At 57.4% G+C, this 25893-nt stretch overlaps 1 protein-coding gene across 1 annotated transcript; it reads right to left on the bottom strand.

Moving 5' to 3' along the window:
- Positions 1 to 855: 855 nt before the first annotated feature.
- Positions 856 to 20403, bottom strand: LOC148109742 (myelin transcription factor 1-like protein). The gene is made up of 6 exons (XM_087863208.1): positions 20310 to 20403; positions 20033 to 20147; positions 14602 to 14693; positions 7447 to 7550; positions 3995 to 4138; positions 856 to 3697 (listed from the first exon to the last, which is right to left on the bottom strand). Exons 1-6 carry the CDS (start codon positions 20401 to 20403, stop codon positions 3557 to 3559), a joined length of 690 nt encoding a protein of 229 aa, XP_087719334.1. The 3' UTR covers positions 856 to 3556.
- Positions 20404 to 25893: the final 5490 nt, after the last annotated feature.

Genomic DNA, 25893 nt, shown 5'->3' with positions numbered 1-25893 from the left:
ACACTTGGGATTTAACAAAGATTACCGGGCCTCTTCCTCAAATGTTATACTTTGGGGGATTGTGTCTATTATAGGAGGGTGTTTCTAGAATTTTAATGGGTGACTTTTACTAGGATAGATGAAGGGGAAGTGGGTAGTTCATTGATACATCATGTTCGAAGGGCGATTTAAGTTTTACAGGTGGTCCTTGTGGATGGTTTGGAGGAAACAAGGGACGATGAAGCCCCCAGGGCCAACCACCGGCGCGCGGCCGCAAGGGCCCTCGGAAGTGAGCTGCAGGAAGGGACACGGCATCGCTCAGGGCACCTGACCCCAGGATGTGGCCATCAGACTCAGCCAACCCAGGCAGGCTCTGCAAACCAAGCGCCCTGGACCCTTCGCGCACTTTCCTGCCCTGGGAGACAGAGGAAGGTCCCGGGGGCTGCTCAGGAATAAGGGACAAGGGGTGTGAGCGCCGAGAGCAGCCAGCGGGCATCAAGATTTCAGATAAGGGAAAACCTGTAAAGGACATACGGCTTCGGCTGGAGCATTTGGAGACACCTGCAAGTTAGGAGGACGTCGTGTCACATGTGGGAGTCGTACTGTGGTCGTGTCGGAGAACGCCCCTGTTCTGGGGAGACACCTGCCTTCGGACATGACGCGTCCTCACACGAGCACATGTGGCAGAGTGACTTTGCACGCAAGCGAGGCGCAGGGAGCCGCCCAGACCCCTGCGGTCGGGATGAGAAATCGCCGGCCCCCGGCCCTCGAGGAGGAGTGCGCACCTGTGCGGACCCTGCGACCAGAGCCGCTGTCTCCTCGCCCGCGCACGCGGCACCCCCAGACTGCAGTGAAGACGCAGAGCCCGCGTAGAGATCCATCGTGCTACAAACGTGGCAACACCACTTTTATTTAGAGTAAGATGTGTTAACATCCAGCATGACAAAATTTGTACAAAGTTCACAATTTAAAAATGAAGTGTCACTGCAACTCGTGATTCCACACATTTATAGCAAAATTAAAGTGTCCACAAACCCATGCCGTGTAGTACAAAAATAAATGAAACTTCAGTTCCACAGAGAGCACAGTAAATATTTATACAAAATTCTGTCTTAATAAATGATTCCTTAAATTAACTTAGAAATGATAATGAACAATAAGTTATAATAAATAGACTCTGATGACACAATAATTCCATATGAAAGGTCAGCATTCTAACATGTGACACTTGTGATCCCTATAGAATAGTCACAGATAACTCTGATTTGATATTAGGTACCAACGTTAGATGAGCAGCAGATTTGTGCTTAAAACCCTTTCCATTGTACATAGGTGATAACGAGAAGAGTCCAAAACTGATACTACCTATCACTCTACTAAAAGCATTACTATATTGGCAAAGAAGCTGCGGACACGACGCGGCGGGGAAATGCATACGCCCATAAGAACAACGGCCCTGCAGGGAGGGGCCCCCACGGGTCTGTGGCCTCAGGTGACGAGGAGCACCTGGCTTCAGCTCTCGAAAGGCAGTTCTGAGCATGGCAGCTACAACTAATCGCACAACAGAAAGAGGGCGCTCTCCAGGGAAGGCGCTGCGAGCCCCGGGGAATTACATCATCTGTCCCAGCTAGATACTCAAGTCCTTGCGGAAACCTGTAAGCGTTTGTACAGTGAGCAGTATAAAGTGCCGCTGGGATGTACATATATTTATACGTATATATACACCGAGGTTGAGTATTGTATCAGAATATTTGCTGTGAGATCCCTGTAATCTCCCGTAGCAACATCGTCGGGTCAGCCGTGAGGGCTCCCCTCACCCTTCCGGGGTCAGCCTCGTGAGGCCGCTGACCCCAGGAATTGCACACCTCCGTACGGATATATAGGACAAGGTAAGTGCAAATAGTCGACTGGCACGTTGTGGGGACAATGACCCTGTAAGTCCTGTTCTGCTAAAAATATTTTTTTTTATTTTTACAAAACCCATCTTTTTTTTTTTTCATAACAAAATTTTAAAGTACTTCTGTACTTCCTGCATAACATCAAGACATGGAAGGAAGAGATGCTGTCACATGTAACTCAAGTCAACACCAGAAAACACAACACGCCGTCCTAGGGACTACTCAGAGAGGGACGCGGCAATCAAAAGTGGTCTTATGCATACATATAGTGCAGTCATTGGAAGAAAACAATCGACTCTCCAAGTATAAGCAAGTCTAAGATGATCTAGTGTAAAGCAAAAAAGTGCTCAAGTATAGATAATTACTCTTAAAATCTGATTGCATTCATTCTTAGAATAGGTCGTGACCAATCAAACAGCAAGGCTCTGCAAACGCCACGCTGAGGTCACCTGGTCTCCAAGGGGACGTGGAGCAGACAGGTCATTTGCAGAGCCCACAGTGCGGGGGACGGGACCGGTGCCCCGCGGAGCCCGCGGCGCCGTCCCGCCGCGCTGCTTTGGGCGGCCAGCCCCCCAGCCCCGCAGAGAGCGTGTGCAGCGGCTCACGGACGGGCACGCCATCTGCCTCATCCCCCGCATGTGGAGGAAGGGTCACAGCAACAAGGACAGTAATCGTTTCTAAAAGTGGAGAGAGGGGAATAAATACTCTTAAATTAGCTTTGAACTGAAACGAGAGCACACAGGTTCTGCGAGACACACGCCACTGCAATGACAGACGGTTCCGAGGGGCACAGCGCTCTTGGGGAGACAGGGGAAGGCTGCTCCAAAGTCTACGGACACTGCGAAAGGACATCTTCGCGAGGTCCGCCTCTAACAAGCCCCTGTCTGAACGGAAGTTCCCAGAGTCACACCATGTAATGCTCAGGAGTTAACTTAAAAGTGCTGTTTAAGCTGCTTTGAATCTTCTGTCAAATTCCCATGGCTTGATGTTGTCTTACAATAAATTACTTATCTCATCTCTTACAGTTAATCCATATGCCATTTCCTTGGAATGCAAAAAACCTCATTTACTGCCCCCACCATACACCATCCTCCTAAAACAAACAAACAAAAAAATCACATAATATTTCCAAGCATTGTTCAAAAATAAAGCATTTTTTGCAACCAATTCTTGCTATGAAACAATATGCACACAAAATGTATTTCTTAATTCCATAAAATCCTCCAACATGAGGCAAAATGATAACGTCTAAAAAGTGGCTGCAAGGCCACCACATGACCATTCAAAGCTGTGGGTTTTTTTTTTTTTTTTGTCCATTTCAGTTCAAAATACTAAGACATTTAATCACTAAAGCATTAAAAAGAATTTACACTCTATTTATTTTGATCAGCTTGCCTCTTCAGAAATATATATACCCATGTGCAGACATTAGCAGCTATGAACAGTACATGGCATTGTCTCACTATGTCAGCTCATATGAAAACGTACAAAATGTGAAAGTATTCAAAACTACTCTGCAGGTAACTATCTTTAAAGCAAGACAGAAAAATCATTATGAAGTCTTGTAAGCATAACACTGTTTCGAACAGAAATAAGTATATGACACTTCCTGGTGAGTCACAGCAGCAAAGGGGCGAGAGGCCCCCTTTCAGACAAGATCCCGCCACTATGGCCGCTGCTCACACCTGGATTCCTCTCACAGCGTGCTTTATATTTTCCAGTAGGGCTTTATTTTCTGGGCTCTGATAACGGTCTTGATTTGTATACATGTCCGTCAAAGTAGTCACGTATGCATCAAAATTTTGTTCATTGATTGGATCCTACGAGATATTAAATAGTAGTTCATACACAACTTTTATTTTCTTAATAGGATAGTCACATCAGCATAAAATAGCATCCTAGCATAGCGCCACTGTGTACGCCCCTGACACGGCCTGCTCAGAGCATACTTGGTCTCACGGGGTGCACGGGGTCTGCCCCCCTGAGCTTCTAGCAGAGTTAGCGTGACAGTTTGGGGGCAGTGACCGCAAACACCCACAGTGTGGAGACAGACATGTACGTCACGCTGTGCCCTGCGGGGGGGCCGCCGGCGCCGCGGGTCCTGCCTAGTCACTTACCATGTGCGGCAGCTGGATGTTAGCTAGACTATGGATTAAGGACTGGCTCAGGTTGGCCAGCTCGTGGAGAAGAGACTCGTTCTGCTGCTCGATCACTTTGTTCTCCTCCTCGATGGTCTTCAGGCTGCTCTCCATGGTGGTGATCTGGAACGCACATCGGGTGACATGTAGCACGAGTGCCGGGAAAAACCTTTCTGCTCTCACAATAAGGCTTCCCTGGTAAGAGCCGGTCATTCTAAGGGCTCAGTTTTTACACTTTGACCCATTACACTTGAAGGTTTGGTAACGGGAGGGTGGGGCTCGTCTCTCTGGGCGGGGGGGGGGGGTGTTCATGGGCTGTTACTCGGGTTTGCATAGTTCTGCTGTCCTCACGCATAGACTCTCACAGGAGGACATGTCTGTCAACTACTCTGACCCGCCACTGGGCCGAGTCCTTACCAGCCCAAGTCTAATTCTGCCGCAGCTAAGTCCTGAACTGTAATTTATGCGTGAGGCGGTCCCCGTGTTGTTCACAGGGGCCAGGAGCCCTGTGCTCACGTCCTTGGCGGCCGGTCCTGCTCTCCTGCTCTCCTGCAGCTGGAACAGGACGCCCTCCTTATCTGCAGTGGTGGGAGGGCCGCATTCCTGCATCGCAGGCAGGCCTACGTGTTCGCAGTATTTGCCAGAGGGACTCTAACTGTCCTTGGTCTCCGTGCCCTGCTGGCCCCTCCCCCTCCTCCAGCCAGGTGACTGGCACTAACTGGCACAGCCAGGTGCACACACGGGAGGACAGAGGGGAGCTGCCTGGACCTGCCTGGGCCGCAAGGAGACAACACACAGCCAGGACAAGGCAGGCCGGGCGCGGGGACTGAGGGCATGGTTAGGGCCCAGGAAACAGAGACGTGAACCCGGTCCCTCACGGGGAGGCCGACTTTCCCCTGAGATACCTGGACCCCCCAGAGTCTGCCCCCCCCCCAATGGATGATTCCCTGCTCCTATTAGCCTGCGTGCTGCTTTCTCAGAGAGCCAAGAGATGGGGGAGGAAGGGCTGCTGCTGGGGAGTCGGGCAGACTCCGGGGTGTTTCTGGAAAACAGAAATGACAGTACGTGCTCCAGCAGCAGCTCCTGGACAGATGTGCGCAGTGTTCGCGGTAAGAAGACGTGTGCTATTCCTGCACTTCTGATCTGGTCGGGGGTCCCAACTAAAGTGACCTACCCCAGAAACGTCCTGGATTGCCCTGCCCCCAGGCCCTGCCTCCCTGCCCAAGCTGTGGGAGGGTGGGGCTCACCCCTGCTCCTGCTCTGGCAGGGTCAGAGGAAGAGGAGGAGGCAGGTGCAGTCCTCTCAAATCCTTCCTAGAGCAATCGTGGGTATGGCTGTTGCCCGCAATGCCACAGTACCAGGCTGGCTCTGGTAGGACATGTCTGTGAAGGGAGGGGCCCACGTGGTTGGATCTGTCCCCATCCTATAGGAGAACCAGCTTCAGGACCACCGACCTCCCGGCACTTTCCAAGACAAGTCGGGTGGCTACGTGGGCCCTGGCCAAAGGTTAGAAGGCAAAGGAACTCGCAGGGCTGACGGGTAAGGGGGCTACTGCGGCCGCAGCCTCATTTGTCCCTGAGCACTGGGTGGCCGGCCGGAGGCTGCCGATCGGCAGGAATGCTCTGCTGCCGAGCGGACACCAGGTCCAGACGGCTCCCGCGCTGCCACGTTCTATGCTGCCTGTCCTTCATGACCTGCCTACCCCCTCCTGCCCCAGGAACCGCAGGGCTCAGCGTCTTCCCATCACTTGAAGACGCTGGCCTTCCAGGGAAGAGGAGCCGCCGAGGGACATCCGCCAGGACAATGAGGATACGCAGCAGCGCCGGAGGTGAGCGGACGCCTGCAGGAGCACATCTTCATGCCGGATGTCAAAAAGCCCCGCGTGGTCTGTGGCGGCCCACACGGGAACAAAAGGACCAGTGAGGGGTGACAGGAGCATGTGGCCCGGGACCCCCGGGGAAGCTCGGGTCTGGGGGCGTGGCCTCTCGCCCTTGTCGCTGCACTGGCTCCGCCGCCGGCCCCCTTCCCAGGGCGGGAGAGCTCTGCCGAACGTGGGACAAGTGTGTTTTGCCGGAACGGGGTGTCCAGCCGGCTGCGGCTCACCACCCTGAGCAGAAGAGCGGCGCCGAGTCCCCCGGGCGGCTAGAGCGCGCACAGGCCGTCACCCTCGTGAGCAGAATGGAAGTCAGGGCAGGTGTTTTCACCGGGTCTGGTTAAGTGAGTCACTGCTGATGTGGGGGCTCGCGGGCGTTTGTGTGGCCCCGGAGTCCTCTCGGGGCCAGCACCTCCTATGGACCTCCGGCCAGGGGCTGATGACAGCCATGCATTTGGGTAAATGCTACAGAAACCTCCCACCTGTTCCAGGCAAGCCTTGGCCATGTGAGAGTGCCGACCCAGGGCCCGGAGCACAGCCGGACGAGGCTGTTACGGGCGAGGAGGCTGGTATGAGAGCAACCCCACCGAACGGTCGGGCGCAGGGAGAGAATGCCTGCCCACTGTGCTTCCTTCCCTCTCACAGGTACCCGTGGGGTCCCTTTTGGGTGTTCTGGTGGGGACATCTCCCTGGAGATGCGGTGCCACCGCGGACAGGACCAGCCCACAGCAGAACTGCGACCACTACCTGAGACTGAGCCAGACCCGGACCCTACCAGCCCCACTGTCGCTGCCAGGAAGGGTCTGCAGGGATGGAGGGCATGGAGCCCCGCTTTCTTCCAGGATGGAGGTGCCTCGCCTTACCTGTGATGGCAGCGCAAGGAGGGCCCAGTCCCAGAACCCACATGGCCCCGGGACTCTGGGCTTCTCTGGGAGAGGTGGCAGGGCATGTGGGGCGCTGTGTGGGACTCAGGACAGGAGGCTCTGAGCTGCGGCAGCTTGGCTGTCCACCTTGGCTTAGCCAAAGGAGTCCCCGCATGTGTAACACGAGAGTGAAGACGCTTACCTGCTGGGCTACGTGAGCGTGCAGTGGGACTACGCACCACAGCCCCACAGCCAGGCACCCAGTAGGTGTTCCCTCCCTCCCTCCTGTCACTGGGCACCTGGGCCTGGGACATGCATGAGTCTGCAGCCTTCCACCCCCACAGCCTTCCAGACCCCGGGGCCAGGCTGCCCATCCCTGGGGAGTGTGAGCCCTTTCTAGCGCAGTGACCACAGGCATTAGGGCCTGCCGTGTCCTGGGAGGAAAGCAGCTCATCTGCAGGGCCAGGTGACCCTCTGTTTGCAGCACTGTTTGCACAAGGCATTTCACTAAAGCCTGCACAGACGGGAGCCAGGTGGCCAGTGGCCATGGTCGCCAGGGCAAGCAGGAGGCAAGATGCAGGGGGTGGGGGGGACAAGGAGCAAAAGGAAGGGGGAGCATGCACCCCGAGGCCTACCGCTGGCATGTCCCTGGGGCCAGCGCGTGCGGCTAAAATTGAGGGCTCAAAAACTGTTACCTGAGTTCTCAGTTTAATCATGTCGGCCTCCATCTGGGAGTTGGACTCATTGAGCTCCTTGATCTCTTCGTCTAACTGTTTGATTTCTTCATCATTTTCTATGCCTGCACGGGCGACAGGACTCTGTTAAAGCTATCGCACGTGAAGAGGGAGTTAGAATTTTGACTTTTCTTTGTTCTTTTTGTATCTGGAACTGAATTTGCTAGAAAAATATACTCTTGGATTTAAAAAAAAAATAGTGACAGTTCACGTGTCCATCCATCCTTCCCGTGGCCGTCCTCGCAATCACGGCAAAGAAAACCAGCCGAGCGCACACAGATCCCTCCCCACCGCACGCCAGCGTGATGTCTCCCAGGACGGCCCGCCCCAGCTGCCGCCACCCCCGACCTGGCTCAGAGCGGCTCCATCCTGGAGGCAGGTGACCTGCTCCAGCCCATCACCTGCCTCCTTGGTCTGTTCCCTGTCTGTCTGTCTGTCTGGGAGGATGTGCCAGGCTGTGCAGACGCACCCAGAAACGACGCACCTGCCCTTGAGAGGCCCTGCACCGCAGCCCACAGGCGACCGAACCCCCTGACACCGCGAGTGCTCAGGGCCGCCGCCCGCCCGTGCTCCAAGGAAGACCTGCGGTGGTGGAGGCAGACTCCGGGGGTCTTCTGAAGGGCTCCCTACACAGAGAATATTTAACTGATGCAAACAACTCCTCCCTTTGATGCAGAAAATGCGCCTCCACTGACAAGGGCGGGGAGGTGGCAGTCCCGCGTGTGCCCTAGGGGCTGTGCCCTGGGGGCCTCGCCTGGCGCCCGGGCTGGTGGCTGGCAGTGGAACGCGCCAGGGTGGGAAAGATCCAGACCCTTTGTCATTCTGGCCATTGGGTCTCCCGCGGCTGAATGTCCTTTGGGGAAGAAGAGCAGGACGCTGGCGGACCATCACCCTTGACAACCGGGACACGGGTCATAGGGCACAGAAGGGGAAGCTCATACAAAACCACAGGAAGGCACGGAGCCCAGGCCTTGGGGGCCCCGGGGCAAATGGGCTTCTCCGGGTCTGCAGACAGAAGGGGCGCGGCCACCTGGGAGGGAAGGCCGGAGACACGGACTCTGTAGAGGCCCGGTGAGCGGGTCCTTCCTCCCTAATCTCCTCCCACAGGCCCTCCTGAGGACATGCGGATCCTGGGCCCGCGAGGCTTCCCCACCCTCCCACCTACAGGGACCGACCGCGGCTCACCGACCCCAAGCCTGGGTCTCACTCACGGCCCCAGCCCCGCCACGGAGGCCCTGGGCACACGTTCCCGGCCCGCGTGTCACTGGGTCCCCAGCAACGCAGGTCGCCGTCAGATGCATCACCGAAAGCAGTTCACAGCTCCCAGGAAATCCTTCCAGCGATGACCTGTACCCTTTCTCGGGGGCGGGCTGTTAGGTTCCCCCCCTTTCCCACATGAGACCAGACTTCTGTGGCAAATTCCACAGTCAGGACTTCGGCTGAGTGAGTTCCTGCACTAACACTCGGCAGGAGACTTGGCCGGGGACGTGGCTGATGTAATTACTGGACACCCAGGGCCTAAGAATGCTGATTTGTAAGCCCTTTTGTCCTCTCACTGTTCCTTCAAGCTGCAAACAGCCCAAGTGCGGACATTTCCCGTGCGAACGGGGCTGCGGCGGCCTCCACATGACGGCCCTCCGTGCCTGGAGCTGTGCTGTGATCGAGGGTTTCTGTTCAGATTCACATCCTATTTCTTCGGTGCTTTAGGTCTGAACAACCTTAAAACCTCTCTCCTTGCGGCCGTGTGCGAGAGTTCCCGCAGAACACAGGAACGACGTCAGCACGGGGTGCGATCTCGGTTTCTGCAGGCGCGGGCAGACTGGCTGTTTCCACCCACCCCCTGAGGTCTGGCTGTGTGTCCAGAGTCACGCGACGTTGAAAGACCCTGTTATTCGCTCAGAAGCTCTGGTCTCTGGGCCCTTGCAGTGAGGGGCATGTTTCTCCCCAGGTTCCCTCTGGGAATGGCTCCTAACCTCTCCATCCTGTACGGATGCACTTCCGCAGAGGAAAAGCAATCAACAAACAAAAGAACAGGTTTCTTATGTCCATTAGATAGGAATTGTAATTTTTTAATTTACATAAGGTGGCTAACCGTGTCAAAGAGTAGACCTGCTGCATTTTGAGAAGGTCACCACTGTGGTGGACCCCGCACTGGACGGCTGTGTAGCTCGTCCATGGACCCTCAGCGTCCACTGTGGACCCTCAGCGGCATTCGAGCGAGACGTTTGATTTTGGTCACTTCCTGATAGGGAGGGTGATAAATGCTCCATGCACCTGCCAGTTCCCAACATCAAGATAGCACATTCCCCTGGAGAGTGTAGGAGTGGAATTCTAAACAAAACAACTCGTTTTGGGACAGGCCGTTGCCAGATCACCACGTTATCATAAAGACCAGAGAACCTTGGGGGAAACAGCGGGCCTAAGAACTGCAATGAGATCATCTTAATTGGCTTGTTAGAAGCACTCTATCCATGGCAGCTGATATAAACTGAAGCATATAGAACACCTTTGTCCTGGGCCTGGATTCTGGCCAATGCACGCTTAGAAGAAGTTTGATAAGGCTCTGAGAAGAGCATGTGGTCTCCCAGAGAATATGGCTGAAATCTTGGAGGGCCATTTTACTGATCTGATTTTTACAAAAGAGTGTCCAACCACGACAACTTTCTATTTAGCTTTCATGGGAAACCAACATCTAAGCAGAGGCAGAGATCACACAACCTGGGATAGATATTTCCCGAAGGCTGGATGCATTTCTGCACCATCCTGGTGAGGGTTTGAGAAGTCGGGGGGCTGCAGCCTGGGATCTGAAACATGATGGACCTGGGGTCTAAATCTGTGTCTTCCCACTTCAGAGGTCTGTGATGAGTAATGTTCTTAGTCCTTCTAAACCTGCAATTCCTCCATGGCAAAGTGTCGCTCCCTGACACAGCCATAGTAAGAGATAACTTGATCGACATAAGACGCCTGACTCAGTGAGATTTGCCAAGTGGTGGCTAGAAAGGACCGTTGAACATCAGCTGTTGCCTGAGAAGCCAGAGACCCCCGAGCATCCGTGGGCTCTGCGCTTACCTGCCTGAAAAGTGGCACGGGCTGGTTTTGTCCTGCTGACCCAGTGCTGCAAGCTGACAAACCATTAAAAGGAAAAGAAAGAGCAAAAATGTGGTATGTGGTCTAGCACAGTGGGCCTCGTTTTTTGTTGAATTAAAGAATTAAAAACAAAAAGTTCCTTTTTATAAGTCTTCAAGTTGACCTCTGAATTTCTTATTCTAAGTTTAAATAACTCCATACATACATGTGTGCGTGTATATGTGTGTGTTATATATATCTGGAATTGTATGCTGCAGAGTACCTTAAACATATGTCCATCAAAACCTGGACAAAATGTTCAGTTCATAAGATCTATGAGAGACGTCCACTGTGTAGACCGACTGGCAGATCCCGGGTTATCACCAGACCAGTCTGCAGGTCAGATCAACTTCCTGAGGGAAGTCATTTCAGGTCCAATAAAAGTATAGCAAGGGTCCCCGTGACGACCTGCCCATCTCTGACTTTCCATCTAGGACTGCTGGACAGATGGATGGGTGAGCATCAGAGGTCTGGCCTCCAGGAAACAGGAACAGTGTGCCTGCCATGTCTCCCCCTGACGCGCTCGTGCCCTGCGCTCGGCCTCCTGGGCTGCACCCCCCGAGCCCAGCCATCCAGGCCGCCCCTGTTGGGTGCCGGCCAACGCTTGGGCCCAACTCCGAGCAGCCTTTCTCCCACGAAGATGGGGCGAGTGGCACAGCATGAGGGGCAGGGAGGGAGCTGGCAGGAGACGGACGGATTCTCGGTCCCCTGGATTCAGGAGAGAGTCAAGAGGAATTTGAGTCTGGAAACGAATTTCCTTAAAGCCATCTATGTGTACCTGCCCCTAGGACACCCTGAGGGCCCCAGGGCTCGCAGGATGCCCATGCTGGAGAGGGGAGAGCACCAGACCTGGGAGCACAGGCCGGGGTGCTGTGGGGACAGCGACCGTGCCCCGGGAAGCCCGTGCCTTGGCCTGCTTGTTGAGGCCCGTGTCTCCGGGCGACACCCACAACCCCTCGTGGAGCCCTCCCCTCGAGGCAGGCTAAGCTAGAGCTAAATGTCTGTAGCTACCTGCCGCAGGTGAGACCGCTGCCGGCAGCAGGGCCAACAGAGGGTCGCCCGCAGCCTCCTTGTGCAACAGAGGTCACAGCTCCTTCCCTCAGCTTCCTGTCTTCTATGATCATAAAGGAAAGGAAAAGGAGGGGTTGGTTATCTCATTTTCTTCTCTCCTTGGCAAAAACTAACAGAAAACCAACACAGAGCCAGGGCCAGCAGGGCCGCAGGTGGTGATGCCGGCGGGCAGGCAGGGGCAGCAGGGGGCTTCTGAGAGGCGGCCACGGTAACTTGTCCCACACCGGCTGCTTGGGAGCTCGCTTAGTGGGAGACAGAAATCACAGTGGCCTTGGTGGGAACAGATCAGAGCAGACTCTTCTCTAAGCTTGAAGAACAAAACGAGGAGGAGGAAGGAGGGAAGGACGGACAAGGGATTTCGGAGCCGGAAAGGGCTTCGAGGACACTCAGAACAGCTCCTTTCCAAGCAGGTGCACACTTGAGAGAAAGAGCGGGAGCCCAGTGCAGGAGCGGCTTTGCTGAGTCAGCTCCACCAACGTCAGGGTGGTCTCCTTGAGGTCTTGGCGCCCCGTGCAGGCCAGGGTGCGGAGGGATGGGAGCTTCCGGACACGTTTGTTACGGAAGTGTAAAAGCAGAAGGTAAGATTTTACACTCACGATATTCAAGGAGAGAGAGAGAGGGAGTGGGGGCAACACCAGAGCCAGAGCTGATTCTGAAGGACGGGCACAGGTGCTGAGGAGAGCGGGGTGCTCATGCCCCGTCCCCCAAGGAGCAGCAGTGCGCTGCCTGTGAGTTAGCCACACGGGGCGCGGGTGATGCCTGACTGTCTGCGTCCCGCGCCACAGCCTTGGCACAGAAAGAAGTGGACTCCGGGCTTCGTAAGAAGGACTCGTCTTGGCACAAAGACTGTCTGCACAGACGAGGAAGGACAGGCTGCAGTCTGGGCCCCGGGCTCGGGAAGACCCACTTGGACCAGCTTCCGCGGCTCGTGTTCTGGGGGACGTGAGCTTCCTGGCCTGTGCCCACAGCGCAGGGAGCCAGGCTCCTGCCCCCACCCTGGAATCAGGCCTCCCGTGTCCAGGCGCAGACTGCTGGGCCACAGAGAGGACTCTGGATCCCGCTGCCCCTCGGAAAAGACGTAGCCCTTTGACGCCCTGAGACAGATGCCCTGCGACTTCCTGCCCGGGGAACAGCGGTCCTCCGGGCTTGCGGATCCGTGCGTGTTTCCTTTCCTTTCCTGCTCTGCGCTGCCAGCCCAGTGCGCGGCTGCCTCCTTCACTAACAATCAGAAGCCGACAAAGCAGACCACTGGCCTCCGTTCTGCTTGACCACAGGGTCTTCTGGGGGGACAGGCCACGTGGGGTGTTTTGGAAAGAGTGTCAGTGGCGGTTTCTTCCCGGTGATGAGCGCTGCCCCGCGATGCCTGAGAGGAGGGACTGGTGGGCCTGACGTCTCACAGCAGCCTCAGGCCTGGGGGCGACCAAGCGGGTCCCAGAACGTCTGGGAGATGGGTCTCTGGCACGCAGCGCCTGTCAAGCAGGAGCGGGGAGGCTGGCGCCCACGCCTGCGAGATGCAAACATTGTGACCCTGGCCGTCTTCCGGTCCGTGGCCGGCCACGCATTAAGGACAGTACAGTGCAGGCCACGTACAGAGTCCCCGAGCTGTTACCAGACCTGTTGTGAACAGTCAGGTGACCGGCGGGGGCCGAGGGGCCCTGGCCCGCCTGGCCTTCCCTCCGGGGGAGGCCGCGTCAGGTAGAGCCTCAGTGCAGGAGGCCAGGGTCCCTGGGGCCAGGGCCGTGGCACGCAGCTCTTGGGATGGGTCCAGGGACTTTGCCCAGGCGTGACCCACGTCCTGCAGTGCTCGGCACTCTGAGGAGCCCACAGTGAGGGAGGTCTCTGCCCTGGACCTCTGCCGCCCCAGCTCCACAGTCGGCCCGGCTCCGCGTCAGCCCCCTGCTCACAAAGTCCTCCGAGCATTGAGGAGGGGGCCCAGCTCCTGGCCTCCAAGGCCACAGTTTGATGACAGCTTGCAGATTGCACTCCGCTCAGTAGCCCCTGGGGTGACGTCCTACGGAGTTCCCACCAACACCGAGTTAGTGGCTCCCACCTGCCCGGCTCTGCTCATGTTCACCGGCCCGTCAATGTGTGAGCTTGTGTTACATGTATTTCTGCTTGAAGACACTTCCTTAATGCACAGTGTTGATTCATGAACTCTGACCTCACGGCCAACAGCGCACGACTCGGCGTGGATGGGGCTCACCTAACACACCGGTGTCCCCTCGGGTGCCTCACAGCCCTCGTGCAGGGAGCACTCGTTCGAGCCATGCGTGGGGACCTTTCGCGCAGAAATCATCAACAAAAGCCACAAAAATTGGAAAATGTCCCATTTAGGAAAACTATGGAAAGGACCCTGTTACCGGGTGAGCATGGCCTGTCCCCTCAGCCAGCAGACCCACAGTGCTCCCTCCCTGCCACGTCCCCAGTGACCATGAACACACCACGAGTATTGACTTTGGGGCCCCGGAGGAACTTTGGCGGCAGGTGGGTTCACAAGGACGAAGCTGGGGCCCCGGCCCTCCCAGGGGACCCCTCCACTCCATGCCCCAGGTGCCCACAGGCCCTTAGAGGGAGACGGTGCTCGGGAGTGGTCAGACTGTCCGCCAGCTGGGAAGCTGAGCGCAGAGGGACAGGAGTGCTGTCCCGGACTCGGCCCCTGCAGGAGGGCCTGGAAGCAGAAGCACAACGTGGGGGGAGGGGAGGTGCTGGGGTTCTGGGGAGAAAATCACTGGGACTGTTAGGGATCCCAGCAAGTTTGGGGATGCCCCCCTCCTCCCACCGAGCGCACTGGCTTCTCAGATGTGGCCGGAATAATCCTGCCCGAGCTTTCGAAGCAGAGGCTCTGCAGCCTTGGGGCTCAGGGCAGGCGGAGCTGGGTCCGGGCGCCCGTCCCAAGCAGCCCCGGGGAGGGGTGCTCACCGTTGCTGGCCCGCTGTCGGATGGTCAGCATCTGCTCTCCTGACAGCTTCGCCTTCTTCATGGCTGACGTGGCTCGTGGGCACCCCGACAAGCTGGGGACAAGACACAAGATGGCATTAGTTACGGGTCTTGGAAGAGCCCCTAGCCCCGCAGAGAGGAGTCAGAAACGAGGCACGTCGCCGAGTCATTTCATCAGACTGGCTGCCGGCAAAGGGCTTTGTGCAAACGGAAATGAGCCATAGTGTGGACACCGTGTGGCCCTCTCCCTGCACACGAGGGTGGCTGTGTCTGCCCTGGCTTCAGGGACAGTTCTGGGCCGACACATGGCAGGGCTGGGCCTCAGCGGGAGTCACAGCAGCGGGGCTCTGGGGCCGGAGAGGACGCCCCCTTCACCACATGCCTCCTGGGGCTGTTCGGGGTTCTATCTGACTTTAGAAAACTTCCTTATTATGGAAGGTGTCAAACTTACACAAGGCCTGAATTCAGATTTAATTATTAACATACAAATGTAGGAAGATCTCACCCCAGACCCAATTGTTCTGGGTCACGACACATCGGCCCCTCTGGCCGCTCCTGCCCCGGCCCACCTCCAGTTGATTATTGGGGGTGTGGTGATGGGTAGTAAGGAGGGCACGTATTGCATGGAGCACTGGGTGTTATATGCAACTAATGAATCATCGAACTTTACATCAGAAACCAGGGATGTACTGTATGGTGACTAACATAATATAGTAAAAAACATTAAAAAAAAAAGGAGGGCACGTATTGCATGGTGCACTGGGTGTTATATGCAAATAATGAATCATGGAACATTGCATCAACAACTGGGGATGTACTGTATGGTGACTAATATACCAAGATCTCACTTGAATGTTTAAACCTGTTTGCCGCTGACATCGAATGTGCGGGCTCTCCGCAAACGTCCGCGCCGCCCCTGGCGTTGCTAACTCTGGGTGCCCTTAGGGAGCACGCGCTCTGCGCCTGGAAATGGGTCCATGCGTCTGAGAGCGGTCTTCCCAGGACACCTCCCCTCTCCTTCTTTGTGCTGTGTGTGCATGGAGCACGACTCTCCATCCTGAGCACCTTACACCTGCCCCTGGGGCTCAGCCCTCGCCCGGCCACCAGCTGAGGGCACCCCCAGGGCCCCCGGATACACGCGCACACGGCTGTATGTCCAGGATTCCATGTGTGCTTACGTCATACATGCATCTCACCCGTATTTCGGTGCAGGTGGCCCCTGTTGGCAGCACGGTGATGCCGTTAGCGCCGATCTGTATCTGTATCCGTCCAACACCCGATGACAGTGTGGGTTACGTGGTTATTAGCAATACCCAGTGTTGTCTACGTTACTGTGAATATCTTCACACAGACTTTCTCACGCAGTTCACACTGATGTCCATGTTGTCTCTGATAAGCCGTGGGTGAGACGACTGTACTTGGTGGCTGCACCAGAGGATCTGGGAGATGCTGGGTTATCTCCGTCTCCGCTGCTCTTCCGGGCACCGTGTGGCTGTGAACCGTGTTTGCTGGTGGTGTTTCTAGATTTATGGGCGTGAGTCTCCAGGGAAGATGCCAGGATGCAGAGGTCTCTGGGCCCCTGATGGCACGGTGGGTGGGGGACAGGAGGCGCCGAGGGGCCCCAGGGGTTAGGTCATCTCCTGGGGGACTTGGCGCTGTCACCCGGCCTCATGGATGCTCCTTGCCCAGGTTCTGTCACCGTAGTGACCTGTGATGGTCCCTTCATAGGTCAAGACCTCCGCCTGGCTCCTGCCTGCTCAGCCCACCGTGGACGTACCGCTGCCCACCCTGGAGAAGGTCCACCAGCTTCTTGAGAGCAGAGTGCTCATGGCCTCTGTGACACAGGTCCCTCTCCCCCTCCTCTGTCCACCACCACCGTCTTCTCTGGATGCTGTGCCCGATGTCGGCAGATGCGGTTTGCTGGTGTCTGAGTCTGATCCCCAACCCTGCTGTTGCCAAGCAGGCCCGGCCTGTCTGCGGTCCCTGGCTCCCAGGAGGGCGCCCGGGGGACCCGGCCAGTTTGCATCCAGGTGTCATTCCCTATCCGCGCTCATCGGGGCTGTTGCGTGGACGCCATCTCCTTGCCAGCCCAGTCTGCTGCTCCTGTACGCTCAGCTTCTCCCCGCCCGAGTTCTCTGCCCTGAGAAGAAGGTGGTCAGAACGAAGGGAGGCCGCAGGGCGTGGTGCGCAGCAGTGAAGGGGCAGGGGCAGTAAATCAAAGCTAGTGGAGTAGATGCACTCAGGTCCTTCCGTGGATGCCTAGAGCGCTGGTCCCAGGCCTGGGCACAGCAGGTTCAAACACAGACTCCCAGAGCACACAGACGTGCAGAACCTGACGGACCTTCCCTCGCTTCTCTGTTTTCAGGAAACAAAAGGGCCAGCTGGGGCTGCAGATGCTGGTTTCATTCCAGGAGACGTCCCCTGAAGCTGGGACACCGAATTGGGGCACAGACAGGCCCACGGAGCCACGTGCTTTGTTCAAGCACGACTGCCTGCACGCAGGGACTGCACGGTCCCCCTGGGTCCAGCTTGGAAGCGTCCCCTGGCACTGGCCTGGGTGCAGGGCAGGCTGTGTGCATCGGGGTGGCTTGTGCCAATGTCGCGTCATGGTGTGCTGGCTCCTGGGGGCCCAGACGGCTGGAGGACTCGGGAAATGTCCCACGCCTGTCCCCTTCGAGGAGTGGACCCCGAGCGCTCAGTGTTTTTCCATCGGGGACCCAGAGGCCATTATGGAAGCTCCTCTAATTAGAACTGCATTGCTCCGAGTGGGGATCTGGAAAGTCACAGAATTCTTAGTTCGGGTTCCTCTGGGCACCAAATGGCTAACCCACGGCCCCTGCAGCTTGCATCCCTGAGACGTCCAGCCCCAGTGGCAGCACAGCAAGGCCAGCGTGGGCTCCAGGCAAGTGCTTCAGAGGGAGGGGGAGGCAGACGTTTGATCAGGACACCAGCCCCACAAGGACCCCCTTCAGGAGAATCTCCCAGCTGAAAAGAGCTAAATAAGTGAACGTTTCCGGGAGGTGTGGTTATAAAGACGTGGAGGCAGGGAGGCTCGTCCACGGGAGGAGCACAAGTTGGCTTGCGAGCGAGTGGGCACGTGCAGTCCGGAGGCTGTTCGCAGCCCAGGGAGTGGCTGGGCCAGGGCATTCAGAGGTGCAGGACTCGGATGGAGGGCGCAAGGTGGTGTCGGTGGCTCAGCCCCTCACCCGGAGGACACGCCCAGGTGCAGACAGCCTCTTTCAAGCCAAGTTTTACACCTTGACAGTTTATTTTACTATTTCTGCCTCCCCTTGCTATTACGACCCTCTAACCATGCAACCTCTCACTTGCAAGAGAGGCGGCCCAGTCCGCGCAGCTGGGCCTACAGCAGACGCCTGCTGAGCGACTCCGAGGCACAGCCCCACCTGCTTCTGCACGCCCGCTCCTGAGGACCAGGCTGGGCCTGGTGGCCAGACGCTGACACCACGGGTGCTGAGCCCTGCCGTGAGCTTGCTTCCCGGCACCCCAGGCTTTCAAGACCCCCAGCCCAGAGTGTGTAGGGGACGGGCCGACACTGAGACACTGCCCGTGGGGAAGGCTGGCCGCACCGGCGGGAGGCTCACCTTGCAGGACGGCCTGGGGACAGCGTCCTGCACCCTGGCCTCCAGCACCCCGGCAGTGCCCGAGGAGGGCTTCAAGTGCTGGCTCTGCGGCTGTGGGAACCTTGCCCTGTCCACTTGCTCTGGTTCCACGGTGGAGCCTTCTGGAACCTCAGCCGCTGGAGATGGGAGCCACTGAGCCTCTCCGGACGACTGAGGTCTGCAGCGCTCAGCCTGCGGCCTGGGATGGTTCTGCTCTCTCTGTGCTGGTCGTCTTTTTTCTGCTCCTGTCTTCTCCCACCTGCTGGAGACTCCCGTTAGCCGGCTGGCAAGCCCCATGGATTCTTTCTCTAGTTTTTAAAAATTGTCTTCTTTCCTCATTTTGTAATTTAACAGAGATTGCCTCAACTTTACACTCTAACCTTCTAACTGAAATTTTTATTTCACTTGTCTTTGTTTTAAAGAGATCTTTCTTGTTCTCTTGATTTTTCTTGGATTGAAGAGAGTTAAGTCATACTGTTCTGTTTATTCTCCTTTTCCACCTGATGACAAATTTAAAAAATTCTCTTTCCAGAAATGTCAGTTTTCTCTGAGCTTTTCTTTCTGTTTTGAAGTCTGTTCTGCTTCCCTTAAATGGCTGGTCATCCTTGGCTGTTCATTCCCATCTCCCGAGTATCGCCCACTGAGGCCTGTCTCGGGGTCCTGCAGATTTTTGGGGGGCCTCCCCTCCTGTCTGGAGGTTGTAGGGGACACACACAGGCTGAGGCTGTGGCCACAGCAGCTTGGGAGCCGGAGGCGGAAGGCCTGACCCTGCCCTGGGCATTCCTACCTCCTACACACCGGGGTCCGCGGTGTGGAGCGTCCCTTACCCGGGCGAGGGGGCGCGAGGCCGGGTGTCTGGAGCCCCGCTCTCCTTACAGACATTCCCACCTCCTGCTCTGTTTGCGAGGCTGCCCTGAATCCTGCCGTCGGGTCCTGGGGTCCGCGAGCCGCATGCTCACACCTGGCTTCCACCCCCCTCGCGTCCATCCGGCACCTCCGTCCGTCTGCCCCCTCAGAGCCGGACCCGAGCCCTGCGTCCCCCAGCACCTCAGCTCCCGGGATGCCGTGCAGGTGATGGAACACTCTTTGCCGTCTACATTTTTATTATTTTTATTTCGTGGGTTTATAAAAGGAAAGCAGTTCGTTTCAGTAGAGTTTTGAGATTAGTTGGAGATAAATGTGTTTTCAGGCTGTGGACCGGGATTCCCAGAGACACGGCTGCTGTCATGGGGTGCAGGGCGATACGTCCGTCATCCGCGCCGAGGTCGCCTTCGTCTCCCCTCCCTGTGGTCAGGGCGGCAGGGAGCCCGGCTGCTCTTCCTCCTCAGGGATGACTCCGGCCGGGGCCCGGGCGGGGCGTGGCCCCAGGAGGACTCTCGGTCCAGGGGACAGACTGAGAGACAGCAGCCCCTGGCCCCTCATCAGTGCAGGAGCCCCTGAGAGGACACTCCGAGTGTCCGGTGAAGGAGCAGCAGGGTGGGCCCGGGATGTGACGGCCTGTTTACCTGACAAGGAACTTGACCCTCGCTGAGCCCGCTTGGGTTTTGCGCTGAGGCAGGTCATCCAAGCAGACAGTGAGGACTTGGTTTCTCTTGTTGTCTCTCCCGCTGCTTCAGAGCTAACTGCAGCGTTTGTCATCGCCATGGGCCAGTTGTCCCCCCAGGAAGACATGTCCATGGCCCAGCTCCCAGAACCTGTGAGGAGGACCCTATTTGGAGAGGGGGTCTCTGCAGATGTGATTAGGCTGAGACAAAGGCATGTGGGCCCAGTGACCTCTGCTGCAGGGACGGCACCCTCGGCTCCCAGCCTTGTGCGTCGAGCGGCCACACTGGTGCGGGGTGGCTGCAGGCCCGGCACATCTGCCATGGGGGTCCGCGATGGCCGGCCCACCGCTGGCAGTGGCACAGACTGTCGGAGGAGTGCAAGGAGTGTGGGTGACTCTGCAGAGTGAGTGCGAACCTCCTCCCTGGGGGCTCCGGGGCGCCTGCGGGCTGTGAGCCCCGAGTGCGGGAGCCAGGGCCGCCAGCCAGCACCAGTGCCGAGCACACAGCACCTGCTGCCTCCGCAAACCTTCCAGCGCGAACATCAGGAAAAGCCTTCCGTATCTCACAGGCAAGGTGTTTCGGAGACGCCGAATCCCAGTGGCAGCAAGAACCGCGTACATCCATGGGTGCTGAGGAGGGAGAGGCATGGGACAGCAGGGCTGAGTGGGGGTGTCCTGGAGACCCCAGCTCCGGCAGAGGCAGGAGCTAAAGACGACCCAGAGAGACATCCGTGAGCACGAGTGGCCGCCAGCCAGCCCGCGGCTCCCTCTCAGGTGGTCCCGGCGCCTTTGCCGAGGACGGAACTGTGCAGAGTACCGGGAGAAAGCTAGCGGGACGCAGGGGCACAGCGGGGCGAGGACACCTCAGGGGCTGCTCCCTGGCCTGGGAAGTACCCCTCGGAGAGAGCAGGCAGCAGAGGCTGGACCGCAGGCTGAGTTCTCGCCTCATGGTGGAGGAAGGACGGAAATCCGCACAGTCACAGAAAACACGCAGAAAACACGCAGACCTGTAGAATCCGTATGACACAATCACATTGTAATAACTGCCGTCTTCCTGGGGCGCCTGGGTGGCTTTTAGCCGGTGAAGCGTCTGCCTTCAGCTCAGGTCATGATCCCAGGGTCCTGGGATGGAGTCCCGCATCCGGCTCTCTGCTCAGTGGGGAGCCTGCTTCTCCCTCTCCCTCTGCCCCTCCTCCTGCTCGATACCTCGCTCTCAAATAAATGAATATATCTTTAAAAAAATTGCTCTATTCCTGAAAACCTATGATTTGCTTACGAATCGAGGGCTGATCAGAACTGACTGAGGGTGAGACGTTCTGCCGTGCAGTCTGAGCCGTGCCCACTGACTGTACGCCCTGAGGTCTTGGTGCTGTGTGCGCGTGTGTGCGTGTGCGCGTGTGCGCGTGTGCACGTGTGTGCGTGAGTGTGGTTCAGTTTCTTCATCTGTTTATTGGAGATAAAAATGAGTTTGTAATATCAATATTTTTGCTTGTTCATTGGTCTTCCCTATACAATTATAACAGGCTATATGTTCCTCGAGGCAGAGACTGTGTAAAAATTTTTATTTCTCTAAAGATACTAGCACAAAATAATCTGTTTGTGGGAGTTCCTTTAAGGCGGCTCTGGAGTTCCTGCCCTGTGCCCGCGCCATGGTGAAGCCCTCCCTGGGTGGGGGGGGGGCGCACGGAGCACACGGGTGCTCCTGTGTCCAGGCGATGCCGCGTACAACTCAGTCCTGGACACGGGGGAGCGTCTCCTGCCACCTCAGGTAGTCGGAGGCCACATGGAGAGGGGGCCTCCAGCGCCGAGAACCCCTAGCCAACAGCCGGCACAAACACGGGGCCTGAGTCCTGGAGCCTCAAGGACCTGAATTCTGCCAAGACCCCGAATGAGTTTGAGGCGGATGGCGAGCTCCAGAGGGGGACGCACATGTTGACGCCTTGCTCTCAGCCTGCTGAGACCCCAGCAGAGGCCCACCTGGGCCAGGACGTGAGTGAGCAGAGGTAGAAGCCGGGCGTGGTTGAAGCCTGGGGCTTGCGGTACTTTGCAGAACCAGAGCCCGCTGGCTGCTGGTCAGGACAGCCTGACGTGTATGTGGGCCTCCAACAGCCGCTGGGTGCCTGTCGGCCCCCGGGGCAGAAAGATGAGGTGCGGGTGTGACACGGGTCCAGGAGGAAAGCTCCTGTGACAATGAGACCAGGCCGCCAGGCCGAGGCCCCCCCCAACCTCCCCCAGCGAACTCCACACTGCACGCCCCTGCTGCCTCAGGCCAAGGAGGGTGAGTGGAGGCGACCTTCACCTTCGAGCTCTTCGTGGGGCCTTTGGGGGTCACGGTTTGAGGCAGATGTTGGATTTCTCCCTCCCAAATGTTTCCCATCAAATATTGAAACAGGGAGATTAAAATACAGGGTCACACAACTGAGGGGTTTTAGAGGCAGTGGTCAGCACAGGGCCATGCAGAGGGGACCAGCCCCATGGGGCACGTCTGGACTGGGCCCGTCGGCAGCCACCTGTAAAGGGTGGTGAATTCAAGTCTCCAGAAGGCTTTGTCATGCAGTTAGGGAATCAGTAAGGCCAACTGCCTCTGGACACAGCTCTGAGGACGACGGCGACCTGGGAGGCAGTGAGTGCTCAGGAGTTAGACTCAAATTTCACCATGGGCTCTCTCCTTCTAGGGGTGCGTGTTGGAGGGGGGGTGTGCGGACAGCTCTTGTCAAGGGCACGGGCCCCGCAGCCCCACATGTGTCCACCGCAAAGGAGCAGAACTATGTCCTCAGCAAGATCTCGTTGCATCCCCTCTACTTGGGGAGTTCCAGTCCCCCACAAAGGACAGTCCTTCTGCAGGGAGGGAGCTGCCTGCCAGGCCTCCTCTGGCAACAAGACAAATCTGGGTCCAGCGAACAGGCCACGAACGAAGCACAGAGACGTCTTCCCACAGACGGGGCCACCTGCTGAGACGACCACTGGGTGACCCAAGGGGAGTGGGGACCCGGCTCCCTTCCCAGAAACAGGCGCCCAGCAAATCTCCATCCAGCGTGCCCTCTGGCCTTGGATGAACATTTCCACCCCCTTCTAGGGCAGCGACTCCTTCTAGAGAGGGGCCACCCGAGCCCTCTACCCCTCCTTCTCTGGTAAAGAAATCTGGAATTTAGAAGCCCTCTCTTCTTGTGTTGTAAAGGGAAGCACAATGCGTGCAATCTGCTTTTGTGACAGAAAATGGCCATGACCGGCCATGACCTCCCAGTTTCCTCGCCTCTTGTAGCCGGCAGCAGAAGCCAGGGGAGAGGGCTCAGAGAGGGTGGGCAGGGTTACCAGGGGGCCGCACAGAGTCCAGAGGGGGTGTTCCTGGGGCAGCGAGGCCCCGGGTTCATCCACGCTTGGATCATGATTGGTAGACCCACAGATTTCCTGAAGCCGTGGCATTTGGATTTGTCATCAGAGGCTAGAGTGCAGAGCACCTGGACGCTCCTTGAGGGTCCTCTGTGCATTCTTGTGGCCTGGGGGGGAGGGGCAAGGTCTCAGCTGTGAGAGGACTCACTGCAGGGGCGGATGTCTCCATGGTGGGCCCAGGACGTGGGGGGGGGGGCGGGAGAGGTCTGCCCCACTCGGCTTCCCCTCTGCCTGGAGAAGAGCAGGTGATGCCCCCAGGAGGCCCAAAGGCAGCCTACTGGGCAAGTGAGTCACAGTGCTCTTCCCGATGCCTCCCCAAGTCCCTGTATCGTGGGCGTCCGGGCTGGGTCTTGCAGGGGTATACAGGTGGTCCATGAGTGACACCCGCCGGACAGGCTTTTCTCCTTACGGGCCGTGTGCCCGGGGAGAGCCTCTTGCCTTCTTGGTGCTGGTTGTCTGATCTCTAAATTCGGGACCACACAGATCTCAGGGTGCTGTAGTTCAGTGATTATGTATGTGTTTGTAAACAAACTATGGCTTCTCAACACCCGAGGGAAGCAGGATAACACAGAGTCTTGGGCTTACAAAGACTCCATCTCCCCCACATCCAAAGGTGGACTACATCTCCCAGCATCCCTTGCATTTGGTGATGCTGTGCCCTGGGTCTACCTGTGGGGCGGGTGGGAAGGAAGTGGTAGTGCTCCCCCAGAGACCAGTGAGATGACTGATCTCAAAAGTGACTCACGGAGTCAGTACTCAGGACGGTGACTTATTTTTAATGCGATTCTCTTGGAAGCAACAGGCAAAATGAACATCTGGAAAAAGGCGGGCTGCCCGTTTGTGGTGGGCTGTAAGGAAACTGAAAATAAAGTAAATCAGGTTGTAGGGTGTGGGTGGGAACGTTTAAGAGGGTCTAGGACATGATCTTTTTGAAAAAAAAAATTCATTTTGGTCAATCCCAATGAAAGACTTAGTTCTAAGACTATTAATTTTCCAAGGTAGGCGTTAGTGACTGGTTTTGTGGTCTCTTCCTAATCTTACCAGCAGGGCAGTGAGATGGAGGTGATGGGAGGGCGGTGGGCTCTGTGTTGCGCCCACATTCAAAGAAGCAGTTGCGAGAGCTAAGGACCGCCCCCTCCCCCCCAGCCTGCGGCTGCCTCCTGCACCTGTGCCCCAGGCGGGGTAGGGGGACCCTGGTGGAGCACTCCCCCTCTGCCCTGCCCTTCCACCTAAGGCCTCTCGCTCCCGGACTGTGGTCTAGAGCCTGCTGCCGCAGGACTTTTCCCCTGCTGAAGCATTCCCACTTGGAGGGGGCCAGGCTGCTCCGTCTGCACTGAGTGAACAGAGGGGTCCTTCCTATTTACACTGATGTGTGGAGGCATTTCTTAAATGCTGGTATGTGGGGCCCAAGCGAGGTGCTGTGGGTGTGCAGGAACCAGGAAATGGTCCCATGGATAGAAATCTTTGCAACAGAGCAGGACAGACCCTGAAGGGCAGGGACCGCTGGGCTCAGAGAGGGAAGGGGGGCTTGTGTCACCAGGTCCCTAAATACGCCGAGGGTTGAGGGGAGGCCGCACAGCTCAGAGGAGGAGGCCTGGATGGCAGGAGGCAGGCCACCTGGGTGTGAGTCCTGCTCTGTCACTGACACACTGCACGCAGTCACGTCTCTCGTCTGGCCTGAGTTCTAGTCTTTCACACGGTGGTGCCCATGTCTCTGGGCTCCCGCAGATGCTCAGAGAGTTAACACAGGAGGGTGCGTTCAACGCTGCAGGTGCACGCACAGTGAGCCCCACACATGCTGAAGGATGAGGAGGCCTTTTCGGGGCAGAGGGGGAGGTGGAGGGAAGAATATATTAGGGAGGTGAGAAATGCGTGGATGAGGAGAGAACAGTGCTCAGCAGCGGGCTGGGGGGAGGGGACGGTCCTGGAGACGCAGCCGGGTCGAGGGACGGGCGGGCGCAGGCTGGGCAGTGGGGTGCCCCTGCCCTGTCAGCTGGTCCCTCCCAGCTCTCTGCCCGTCCCCCCCACACTCTTAGTGACCCCCACGACCCAGTGTTTCCCCAGGGCTGCACCAGGCTGCTGCCCGCTTTGCTTTCTCATGCCCTACTGGCTGCTCCCCGGGCGGCTGGTGGACAGGCACTGGGTCCTGTGGGCCCTCCCAGGGCCTGTGTGCTGCCCACCCACTGCCTACTCACCCCCTCTCTGTAGCAGCTTCTCGGACCCACCTGCCCCAACCCCTGGCCCGGGCTCTGACCTCCCCCAAGCTCTGCCCACCCGTCTGCCCAGCTCTTCAGTGTCTTTCTGTCCCTGGCTTTTTCCTTTCTGATAAAAGGCTGCACCTCCCACCCCAGCCCTTGGGGGATACTGTCTGCCCCACCCCGAATCTCTCCTACCTCCAGCCATATCCTCGCTCGCCCCTTTGACACCTGCCCTCTGCCCTCTGGCCTATCCCAGGTGGGTTTGGGTCACCAGGTCCCCTTGCCTAGCAGTCCCCGACTGGGTTTTCTGGAGCCCTCTGCACAGCCCCCAGGAGGCGCGTGCGGCCACTGGACGGGCCTCACTGCTGCTGCTTCGGGCAACAGCATTCGCTCTGCTCTCGGCCGGCCTTAGAAGTGAGGATGTGGAGCAGCCCCGGTGGGGAGAATCGGTCACTCCCGAACACTCGAGAAGTATTCCCCTATCATGGAGAGCATGAGTTATAAAAATGTGCTGTGTAATCAG

The sequence above is a fragment of the Ursus americanus genome, chromosome 7 (assembly GCF_024610735.1).
Source record: "Ursus americanus isolate L20-20 chromosome 7, mUrsAme1.1.p, whole genome shotgun sequence".
Lineage (NCBI taxonomy): Eukaryota > Metazoa > Chordata > Mammalia > Carnivora > Ursidae > Ursus > Ursus americanus.
This window is presented reverse-complemented; position numbering and strand designations above follow the sequence as displayed.